Source organism: Gadus morhua, chromosome 2 (genome assembly GCF_902167405.1).
Source record: "Gadus morhua chromosome 2, gadMor3.0, whole genome shotgun sequence".
NCBI lineage: Eukaryota > Metazoa > Chordata > Actinopteri > Gadiformes > Gadidae > Gadus > Gadus morhua.
In genome coordinates, this window is record NC_044049.1 from 25,823,257 (window position 1) to 25,835,756 (window position 12,500).

A 12,500-nucleotide genomic window follows, 5' to 3' on the forward strand; every position below is an offset into this window, starting at 1 on the left:
ATCAAAAGGTCGACGGAGGAGGGCGTGAAAGTCAGCACGGTTTATAACAAGCTGCTCGCGCACGTGTGTTTCGATTTGTGCGTTTGCGTGTGTCCGTGTCGGCGTTTGGGTGCATGTGTGTGAGTCAGTGTGCGCGTGTGTGTATGTGTGTGTTTGTATGTGTGTGTCTGTCAAACATGAGGTGTGTCAGTCTGCATATGGGGGGGGGTCGGCTAGACCCCGAAACGTGACTGCGGCATCGAGTGTGAACGTGAAAGGGCGTGCTTCTTCCGATGACTCATAACGACTACATGGACGTGCATTTGGAGAGAGACCCTATCTGTGTGTATGCGTGTGTGTCTGTGCGTGTGCGTTTGTGTGTGTGTGTGTGTGTCTGTGTGTGTGTGTGTCTGTGTGTATGCATGCATCTGTGTGTTTGTGTGTGCGCCCGTGCATGTTTGTGTGCATGTGCATGTCTGTGTGTGCGCGTCTGCATGTGTTAGTATGTGCGTGTGCGTCAGCGTGCGTGCGCGTGTGTGTGCGTGGCTGTGGGCATACGCATATGTGTATGTGTACGTGCGCTCGTGCATGTGCGATGTCTGTGTCTGTGCACGCATGTATGCATGCCGTCTCGCGTGCGCCGGATGTGCGTGTGCCGGACGTGCGTGTGCGCGCGTACCATGGTCTGGAAGCAGGAGTGCAGCTGAGTGAGGAAGGGGGGCTTGCTGGCCAGGGCCAGCACCCTCTTCTCCACCATGGTGCACTCCACGTCGTCGTCCTGGATCACCACGTCCTTCTTCAGGATCTTGATGGCGTACAGCTCCTCCGTGCCCTTGCGCTCGGCCAGCATCACCTGGTGGTGGAGAAGGGGATGGCAGGGAGGGGTGGTTGGTCATTGCAGTGTAATCGGTGTGGGCGTCGGTTATTGAGATCCTGTTTGGATAGAGTGTAGACATGAGAGGCGTCCTGGTGTCACACTGAGCTCACGTTCTGGATCTATCCGTCAGTATATATTATCTCTGGATACCTAATATATTTGCACTGCATGTGATTATATCTCTGTAGTTTTGTTGGCCCATATCTTAACCTCTGACTGGTAAAAAGTTTGCCAATTCTAACGCTCAGCTCGCCCCCCCGAAAAACTCAAACACACTTGGTATTGAGGCATTGTTTTGCATGCCTCTTGGTCTCTTTCTTGCCTCTTGTACCAATAATGTCTGTCAGGATAGAAAAAATAAAGAAATGGCTGAAATATGCGGAAATCTAAATTTGGTTCAATCCATCACAATTCCACCTCACAATGTGGCAGGACCTGAAGGCTATGTACGGGCGTAGAGGTCATCTATGTGCAAAGTGTGCAACGTTTTGGGTCGCGATCTCAAAAACCATATTCAATTAATTCAGTCCTAGTAACGAGTTACAGGTATCCACAGGTAGGGATATGTTGGCAACTCTAGCTCCTCGAATCCTTTATTACCATAATCCTTTGTTCCGGAAACATATATCTCGTTCTGTGTGTGTGTTTGGTTTGAGAGTGTGCATCACACAGAGAGGGAAATAAAGATTAAAAAGAAGTTCCAAAGCGGAGGGAATAGCATGAATGGATGATTTCGCAGTGAGTGGGCCCATCTGATCTGATAATCCTACATCAATGTATGCTAGCGTGACCTCGGAAGGTTTGTCAACGTCAAACGCCTTTTCTCTCATTATTTGATGAATTCCCAAGAACAGCAGCCAAATATAAACGCTTGAAAAGAATACTTAAGGAGGTCATTGCGACAAATAACGTCAACGTAATCGCACTATTATAACCATAGTTAAGTAATTGCACATTTGCCCTGCTTCATAGTCAAAACAGGCCTTGATAAAAAGGCTCAATGAAGGTCACTTGTTATATTCTCCGCCGTCGTTTTCTGCCGTGGAGAAGAGCACATCTATATTTTTGATCCATTCATTCTCTTAATGTTATTTAGGAAACGTGTTCTTTTGCTGTCATTATAAGCGTTCCACTTGTCATGCAAAAAAAGCCTTTTGTCATGCAAATAAAGTGTTTGATGGGTTGGGGTACCAGAAACTCTATAGGAATGTTTTTTTTCTTTCTAGGTTTCTTCATTGCATATTTGGGGGGAAAAGATGGAGGCTGTTGTTAAGGGAAGAGGAGGGGGGGGGGGGGGGGGATGGTGGTGGTGGTGGTGGGGGTTGAGATAAGGCGAGGTGGACAGGCGATGAGAGGAGACGGATTAACAAAATAAATGGAGGAGCAGAAGAGAGGAGCTTTAGAGGCTTTGAGGAACGGAGGGAAGTGTCTAAAGTAAGATGCAAAGGAGGAGAGAGAGGGTTTGTGTGTGGAAGAGAGAGAGAGAGAGAGAGAGAGAGAGAGAGAGAGAGAGAGAGAGAGAGAGAGAGAGAGAGAGAGAGAGAGAGAGAGAGAGAGAGAGAGAGAGAGAGAGAGAGAGAGAGAGAGAGAGAGAGAGAGAGAGAGAGAAGATTGGCAGCAGTCAGAAGCATATTCTCTTTTATCGAGGAAATCTGGGAACACATCTGCTCGCAATAGTGCCTGCAGGACACACCCACACACACGCACACACACACACACACACACACACTCACACACAAACACAAACACTCCCACACACACACACAAACACACACACACACACACACGTGTGGGCAGGCAGTGATTTCACAGTTATCATTGATGCCTTCTGTTTCCCTGGAGATTGGCCTCTATGTCAGTGTGTGTGTGTGTGTGTGTGTGTGTGTGTGTGTGCGTGGGCGTGGGCGTGTGCGTGTGTGTGTGTGTGTGTGTGTGTGTGTGTGTGTGTGTGTGTGTGTGTGTGTGTGTCCACTGGCAGAGCATCAGGGGATGCAGGTGTTGTGACTGGACCTGGGCCTGCAGAATGTGTGGGGGCTGAGAGGGTGGAGGGGTGGGGTGGTGGTAAGGGGGGGGGGGAGGGTGTGTGTGGCACTGGGAGGGTGGGGTTGTGTAATGGGGTGGTAGGCTGGGGTTGTGTAATGGATGGTAGGGTGGGGTTGTCTGTGTTGGCCTCAGAGGGTGGTGTTGCGTGTGGAGAGTTGTGACGTAGTGTGTGAGGAGGTTGTTAAGCACCTGGTTAAGGTACATCATTTTCCCCCACCGTTACCATGGGTGATTTATTTAAAAAGGACTCTGACGCAAATCACGATTTCTTCAAAGCAGTATAATGACTCAGACATGCCAAACATCTCTACCGTTTGAAATATAATTTGTGTATGCTAATTTGTAATCCTCTCTTTAATGTACGTAGATGATAAAGGAAGACGTATGCATTGGTTAAAGCACCATGAAGTGTTTATATATCAAGGCGCATATCGGATTGTGAACTTGCTGAATGCAATTGTGCTGTTCTTTATAGTTTGTTTCTTTGCCATGATAATGAGGTTAATTTAATTGTTTATGTTTACGCTTTTTGTGGCAGCAGTAACATTCTCTGCTATACGTTTGTTTCAATGATTTTCTAATCAATGAAACACGCGGCGAAACAAGGGGTGCAACCACATTGGTCAGGTGGCCACCAAATTAACAAGTTAGTCGAAAACGTTAGTCTCCAAACATCACCCGAGACTGGGACATTTTATTAGCAAATTTTTAACTGAATGAACCGAACAATACATACATGACCCGAACCGTCACTATCTAACCGAACGCTTTCGACTTTTTACTTGAACCGTTTCATCCGTAGTATGTATGCCTGTCTGTCTGTCTGTCTGTCTGTCTGTCTGTCTGTCTGTCTGTCTGTCTGTCTGTCTGTCTGTCTGTCTGTCTGTCTGTCTGTCTGTCTGCGGTCAGTCTGTCTTTATGCAAGCAAGCAAGTCAGCAGGTAAGTAAGAAAGTATGTATGAATGAATTTCAGTGTTATTTATTATTGAAACACAGTCACTCACTTTGCGACAATTATTTGCGTCAAAACATGAATTCATTTCTTGCCTTGGCCTTGATCTCAGTGAGTCTACGCACAACCCACTGAGTGTGTGTCGGGAGAAGGGCAGAATTCACCTCAGCTTTTGATCACGTGACACAACGCCATATTGCACCCTAGTGACTCACTTACACATGTCCTAGGACAGGCCTGCTTCTGTTTCAAGCACCAGTACCCAACACGGTGATCGTCACGCCAACTCCATAATTAATCATCACATTAGAGCGATCAGTTTATACAAAATACTCGAGTCATGGCACTCGCCATTGATATATGTGTGTGTGTGTGAGTGTGTTTGTGTGTGAGTGTGTTTGTGTGTGTGTGTGTGTGTGTGTGTGTGTGTGTGTGTGTGTGTGTGTGTGTGTGTGTGTGTGTGTGTGTGTGTGTGTGTGTGTGTGTATGTATGCATGTATGCATGTATGCATGTATGTATGTATGTATGTATGTATGTATGTATGTATGTATGTATGTATGTATGTATGTGTGTATGGATGAATGTATATGGTTTGAGTTGCTATGAGTGCAAATCCTGTCTCAACCTAAACAGAACCTTTTGACTTCCTTGACAAAGGGATGGATTCCTTAAAAAATATCGAATTTGCATATAAAACTGTGAATAATTTACTGAAAGGTTAATGTGATTGTGAGCTGCGTCCTTTGTTGTCTCTCCTCCTGCTAACTAAAAGCATCTGTGCTTCCCTGTTCTCGTCCTGTCCTGTCTTCTCCTTTCTGTCTTGTCCTGTTGCATCCTATTCCTCAGCATTCACACACATGCATTGTACCATAAAACATTATGATGTGTAAAAGTTCCACTATAGGATAAGTTTAAGGGTATTTAACTTATTGTGACCAATACAATACCAAGAGCTTTGCTGAACGTTTTCTGGTAGATTCTCCAGTGATTGTACATATGGCTACATGCAAAGACTTTATACATGAGAGCCAAAAATGAAAGTGAAAGAGAAACTATGTGTTTGTGTGTGTAGCATACATGTATCATTAGTGTTCTGCATCTGCTGCTGAGGCAGTGAGGCTTTGTATCGTATGATGTTTCGGTGTCCATGCCTTTGAATGCACCTGCTGCTTTGTGGGTGTGTGTGTGTTTGTGTGTTTGGTTGCATGTGTGTCTGTGCTTGTGTGTGTTTGTGTGTATGTGTGTGCATGTGTGTGCATATGTCTGTGTGTGCATGCATGTGTGTGTTTTAATGTGTTTGCCCATGTGTGTGTATGTGTGTGTGTGCATGTGTGTTTGTGTACGCGTGCATGTGTATGCATATACTTCTGTGTGCATGCATGTGTGTGTTTTAATGTGTTTTCCTGTTTGTTAGTGTGTTTGTGTGTGATTGTGTGAGTGAGTGAGTGTGGGCGTGTGCGGTGCGTATGTGTGTGTGTATGTGTGTGTGTGCGTGTGTGCATATGTCTGTGTTTAGCATGTGTGTGTGTGTATGTGTGTTTGTGTGCATGCGTGTGTGTGTGTGTTTTTGTGAGTGTGAATGTGTGTTTTCATGTGTTTGCTAACGTGCGCGCGTCCGTGCGTGTGTGTCTGTCTCTGGGTGTGTGAGTGAGTGAGTTTGGGTGTGTGTGGTGCGGATGGTGTTGGTTCGACTCTATGTAAATAAATAACCACTATCCCCCTGAAGAGTGAAAAACTAAAACAAAGCAAGGACACCATCTGGCCCCGGGCATCCAGCACAAGGACGAGCGATGGGACAAACACCTCATCCACCCCATGTGGCTCTCCCATCCACACCACACTCGTAATGCCACACAGTGTGTGTGTGTGTGTGTGTGTGTGTGTGTGTGTGTGTGTGTGTGTGTGTGTGTGTGTGTGTGTGTGTGTGTGTGTGTGTGTGTGTGTGTGTGTGTGTGTGTGCGTGTGTGTGTGTATGACAGGCCACTCAAGAGACTGACTACCGTCATCAACTAAGGGCCGTTCTATTGTCCCCCCGCGTTGTGCTTCGTGTTCATGACTCTGTCTGAGACGCTCTGTAATTTGGACCCATCTAATTGGATCGCCTGGTTCTTCCACCAGGGTTTTCTGTATGAAACATTCTTATTGTTTGTACACCAAAGGGAGTCAGTATGAATTGTTGCTCTGATGAGGACTCGTGCCAGGGAGCCGGCCTCAGCAACACCAGCCCATGAAACCAGAAATACGATCACGCTATTTTGGTGGTGAAAGATAAAGGAATAGATATATTTCCTGGCATGCAAATGAGTAAAGAGGTCCACATTTTGCGTTGAAAAGTCTACAACTTCATAAATCAATCAGCTGAGATCTGACGCATGAAGTATTGCAATCACTGTTCAGAGGACAGGGATAGTAGTTAAGGTAGTAGTTAAGTTAAGATAGTGACGTTTATATGAGTTCCAGGCATTGCAGTTAGTGGGAACAAAAAAGCTGATACATTTGCAAAAGATGCTACCAAAGGCGGTAAGATCGATGTAAACATAGACTCGATGTAAACACAGACATCTACCAAAGAGAAAGAATTAAAAGTCTCAGGCCCTTATGGTAGGACTTTAATATCATGGTGACAGCCTTGACACAAGAAGCCTCTGTTTGGAAAATAGTATATGAATCCATGTCAACATTACAGAGCTACCAACCCATGTAGCTACCCTCGAGGACCATCCGCAATTTAATGGTGCCTCTGTGAATCAGGATTTGAAAAGATTGCAAGGCAGCATCTCTTCCCATCTCTTCAAATCCTGATTCACAGAGGCACCATTACAGAACTACCAACCCATGTACCTACCCTAGAGGTCAATCTACACTCTAATGTTGCCTCCGTGAATCAGGTTTCGAAGAGATGGATTTCTTCCCACCACACAGCGGGGGAACGCTCCGGTTTTGAAACGATCCTTTGAGCTCTCTGCTCATCATCTGGTGAAGATCACGGTGGATTGCTTACACCAAAGGATTGAGGTTAACATCAGTAAGCCGCCCATCAACTCCACCCCCTTATACACTAACTTTCAGGAGTCTCATGGCAATCCTCCTCAGTTTTCCTCGAGAGAACCACAGAGAGGAGGTGTTAATAACAGCAGCTGCCTGTTCACCATCTCAACCAAGCAGTTAAGATTGAATATCCATGTTTTGCTGACAAAGACACTGAAGCAGATCCTATCTGATAAATAGAAAATGTGAAGGGTAGCTTGCGTTGCGCCCCCTGTCGAACATTGAAATCCCAGCTGCACTGAACTCAGCCAAGGTTTGGCGGAAAGCAAAAAGGGGCCAGTGAAAGCCTTGGTACAGTTTAACGCAGCATTCTTGAAGTCATTTCTGCCTACAAAGCTGAAGCCGAGAAACGCATTAGAGAATGCTGACAAACACCTCAAGAGAGCATCAGGGATTTTGCTCTTCTTAAGAGCGCTGTGTTTGAGGTGGTGTTTCAACCTCTCCTCCAAGCAGGACCTACTTCAGAACATCCTCCCCAACTGCAACCAAGACTGGCCAGCCTCCCTAGAGTGGGGGTGCATACTGCGGATGACTTGGGGAGGGTCGGGAACACACAGGAATCCAAGAGATGCTGGCCTCAAGTCAACCGGGTGGAACCGAACTCACCAGCACTGAAGTGGCAGGAGCAGGACTTCAGGGAACATCAGGCTGTGGCAGTCTCCAAAGGCTCAGAGCCTGACCTCCAACCAGCTCTAACCACCACTGCTACTGCACGCATATCACTGCCATCACTGCCGTTGTGTGAAAAGGCAGAAGGAGGAACCGAAATGGAGCATGGAGAGATGAATAATTGATGTGTTTGTCATGAACGACAATCATCTAAGCTTAAAAAAGTAAATGCATTCCCATGTGAGAACGAGGGGATATGTTTTCCTTTCAACCCCAAAGGGAGGGGCTCTAACAGTACAATGCATATGCAGATATGTTTGGCTATGCCTGAAGCACAGAATCATTGGGGCATTTCCCTTTACGAGTGATTCATTGCTGTTGCATCCCGTCTCCTCCGAGCGAGAGTGTCTTGCTGTTGTTTGGTCAGTATAGAGGTGGGTAAAGTTCCCTGAAGGTGGACCGTTTCGGTCAATGCTGACCACTCTGATCTTGCATGGGTGTTAAATCACCCAAAGCCTGACTCTCGGTTCGTGGGTTGGACAATCAAACTCAAAGATATTTGAGTTCCATGTGACTTACCGGAAAGGTCAATGCAATGTAGTGGCAGAAGCTTTGTCACCTGTCCATGAACTGGGTTTAACACCACAGTTGATGGTGTATCAAGTGGGGCAAGGACCATAAACGGACACGTTCTGATGCTTTGGCACACATAGCAGCAGCAGACCAATATGACCCTAAAAATCCATTTATTAAGAAGGATGTCCAAAGGGAACACAGAAGCAAGGAAGCATGACCTTTGTGATTGAGAATGGCTTCCAATTCCGAGTGTTTTCTCTAAAGTGAGGGTATATGAAACTGCACTTGTTATCCCCATCATGGGAGGGATCTACAGAGCATACGTGATTGTGCTGTACTTTAAAGACAATCCACTAAGTGCTCACGTTGGGAGAACGCAGACTCATATAAATGGTAAATAGACTGCACTTATAGTGGGCCTTTCTAACCAGTGGCCGCTCAAAGAGCTTCACAATATTCACCCGTCCATGCACCCGTTCACACACAGACGGCAGTGTCCACCACGCCGGGCGACAGCCAGCTCGTCGGGAGCAGTTAGAGTGAGGCGTCTCGCTCAGAGACACCTGGACACTCACGCTAGGAGGAGCCGGGGGTCAAACTAGCAACCTTTTTACCAGTTACCAGCCAACCAGCCCTTCCCCACTGAACACACACAACGCTGAAACCCATGATGGAACACATCCCATCGGATCAATGGGTAACCGACTGAAGGCATGCCAGACATTTGGCCAGGGAACAATCCCCTGGATTCCCCCATACTGAAAGTGCCCTTGGACAGTCACCTGACCACGGTTCTCTCCTAGGGAGACAACATACGGCAGCCAGAGCGAGTTCAATCCAATATGTTGAAGGAAGGGCTTTATTACAATCGCAAACATAAGCCTACAAAAAGTAATTTTAATACAATGTCTTGGTTCCGGTGAGAGACAACCTGCGGTCTCGGGTGGAAACAGCGGCCATACTGGCTCCAAAATGCAAGTGTTTGGGGGGGTGTAAATGTAAAAAAGGTACACAGCACCATTCAAACACGAGGCCATCCGTTGTGCTCCACAAAGGACAACATCACGTGTTAGAACACACGTTAAAAGCCACGACAAACGGCATCGTTTCGATCTCTGATTTAAACGAATGAAGTGCTGAGGTAGACCCCCACCACATCTGGGCTGCATGAAAACTAAAAGCTGCCTTGGTTCGAACCCCGGGAACAGGGAGCCGGACGGTTCCTGATGACCCCGGAGCGCTGTGTGGGGTCGTAACACACCCCCAGATCTGAGATGTATTCCATTCATGAACCAGCTAGTGCTTTATAAACCATTAGGAATATCTGCTAATCCTTAGTCTTCAAAACTGCTTCCTGTAGCAAACATTGCGACACGCAGAACAACCCTACAATTCACTCATGTATTAGTGTGCCTGGCATCTTATTGCATCCCCTCAGTATGACTTATGTGTTGTATTGCATGTAAAGAAAATGCAATTTGCAATCCCTCCTATTTAAATATGCCTCATATGTAGAAATAAATCCATTTTAGTCATACTGTGCATACAATGTATGCAGTCGGTTATCCGCGACACGTCCACACGAGTTTCACATCGTCATGTATGTGTGTGCGTGTGTGTCTGTGTGTGTGTTTGTGTGTGTGTGTCTGTGTGTGTGTATGCGTGCGTGCGTGCATGCGTGTGTGTCTTTGTGTCTGTCTGCGTGTGTTTCTGCGCGTGTCTGTCTGCGTGAACGTGTTTGCGTGCGCTCGCTAGCGCGTGGATGCGGTCGCCCGTGCGTGCTCACGTGCGTGCGTGTGTGTGCGTGCGTGCGTGCGCCCTGTGCTTTCGTGGGTGTGTGTGTGTGTGTTCGTCCGTTCTGCAGCAGCAGCAGCAGCCTTGTGATGCGGAGGTCCTGAGACGCGCCGCCGCCCACGCTGAGCCAGTGATGTGGAGGGGAGGCTCTGACTCAAACCCAGGCACACGTGAGGCCAATCTGCACACACACACACACACACACACACACACACACACGTGTGTGTGTGTGTGTGTGTGTGTGTGTGTGTGTGTGTGTGTGTGTGTGTTGGTTCTGAGAGAGCACCACGCGTTGGGTCGGGGGGGGGGGGGGGGGGAGAGTTAGGCACTGCGAGGGACGTACAGATGTGCAGCCAATGCATCCCTCTGCACTGCTGCAGCATGCGGATGTGTGTTTGTGTGCCCGTGTGCCCGTGTTTGTGTGTGTGTGCGTTTGTGTGCGTGTCCGCGTCTGCATGGCACGCCCGCACACATTGGGTTACTCGGGTAATGATGGACCTCCGACTCCGTCTATCCACGTTGACGTATCCCTGTCGCTTTAAAAGCCTGTTACCATGGAAACAGCAGGCAGCTGGCTCGCAGGTCTGGTGTGCGCAGACAATGGTCTCGCTCGCTCTTTTCTATCTCTCTCTCTCTCTCTCTCTGACTCTAATTCCCCCTCTCTCTCTCTCTCTCTGTATCCTGATTCTCCTTCTCCATTCATCTTTACCTCTCTGTTACTCTCCCCCCTCTCTCTCTCTCTCTCTCTCTCTCTCTCTCTCTCTCTCTCTCTCTCTCTCTCTCTCTCTCTCTCTCTCTCTCTCTCTTTCTCTTCTTCTATCTTCATTCATATGAGACTCTACTCCCACCCCCCGCCCCCCCGCCAGCCTCATCGGTCTCCACACGTCTGCCTAAATGTCTGTATTCGTCCGTTTGTCTGTCTGTCTGTCTGTCTGTCAACCGCCTGCATGTGTCCGTCTCTATCTGTCTGCTTGCCTGTCTGCCTGTCTGTCTGACTGTCAGCCCCTAGATGTGAATGCACTGCCGGTTCGTCTTTCTGTCTCTCGCTCTGTCTCTCTATATGTCTCTGTAGCCCATTCAGCCTATTATTCTAATCTAATCTGTTTATATTCCAGTCCCCCTCCCTCTCTCTCTCTCGCTCTCTCTCCCTCGCTCCCTCTCTCTCTCTCTCCCTCGCTCCCTCTCTCTCTCTCGATTCATTCATCTCAACCTTGTCAGGGTCTGTCGTACCCGCTGCTATGCTCAGTAGTCGTCCTTCATCTCTCTCTGTGGTTCTCTCACTCTCCTCCCTGTGTTCTGGCTCTCTGCCTCTCATCCGTCTCTATCCACCTGCATGTCACATATAAGAGCGCTTCTCCTGTGCATGTAGCATTACACACACACACACACACACACACACACACACACACGCACACACACACACATCTATGGCTACCTGCATGTCACATATAAGGGAGCTTCTCCTAGACACTCTGATTCATGTACCTTTACACATGCACACGCAATTAAACACACACAAAGACAACACACGCACGCAACCACACATACACACACACACAGACAACAACAAACACACGCAGACACACACACACACACACAAACACACATACACACAAACACATATTCACACACATGGAAAACAGCAGATGCACGCACACACACACAAAAAACATGCACACACACACACAGACAACAACACGCACACGCACAAACACACACACCCACACACACACACGGGCGTACACACACACACACACATACACATACACTCATTGCATGACATGCGAATGGGACGGCTCACCGACTGCAGCGCTGTGACGCGCAATCCCCCCGTGTAAAACCTCAAACAAACGACACATGAAAACAGGAGCATCAATGCCCATTAGGCCGCCCTGTTTTGATATTCCATGAGGCTCGTCTGAACCGGGGTTCACCCAGCGACTCGCTGACGATGAGGCTGAACCCCAACATTCACTGATCAGTCGGCCTTAGTATATCGACGTTGAAGGCACAACGCAATGGATTAAGAGGTGGTCCAATGTGTGGGAGTTTGGGGGCATGGATACAGAAGACGGGAAGCCTGTGCATGTGTGCCTGGAAGCACGTGGAAGTGGGGGCACAAACACACACACACACACACACACACACACACACACACACACACACACACACACACACACACACACACAGACACTCACACACCCACATGTTCACAGACACAAACACACATACTGAAATACACATGCACACATACAAACAAACAATAAAATGTACACACACACAAACGCACACACACACACACACACACACACACACCCGCACACACACACACACACACACACACTCATACACTTACACAGTCACACACACTCGCACACAGACCCACACCCACATACACACACACAAACAAACAATAAAAAGCACACACACAGCCACACACACTCACACACACACACACACACACACACACACACACACACACGCACACACAGACCTTGCCGAAGCTCCCTTTCCCCAGCACCATGAGGAAGTTGAAGTCGGACAGCTTCACACGGTCCTGGTTCCCGTTGGAGTCGAAGCGGCCCGGGTCGTTGGCGGACGAGCCCTCGTTGTGCTTGCTC

At 47.9% G+C, this 12,500-nt stretch overlaps 1 protein-coding gene across 2 annotated transcripts in view; it reads right to left on the reverse strand.

The window, feature by feature from the left end:
- LOC115559555 (protein kinase C beta type) overlaps nucleotides 1–12,500 on the reverse strand; it is a 116,607-nt gene that overhangs the window by 32,244 nt on the left and 71,863 nt on the right. For both annotated transcript variants that reach the window (XM_030378415.1, XM_030378406.1), the window contains exons 9-10: nucleotides 12,374–12,500; nucleotides 659–832 (exon numbers count right to left, since the gene is read on the reverse strand). The exon at nucleotides 12,374–12,500 is cut by the window's right edge and continues 17 nt beyond it. In XM_030378415.1, the coding sequence (XP_030234275.1) occupies nucleotides 659–832; nucleotides 12,374–12,500 (301 nt within the window). The remainder of the gene's footprint in view (nucleotides 1–658; nucleotides 833–12,373) is intronic.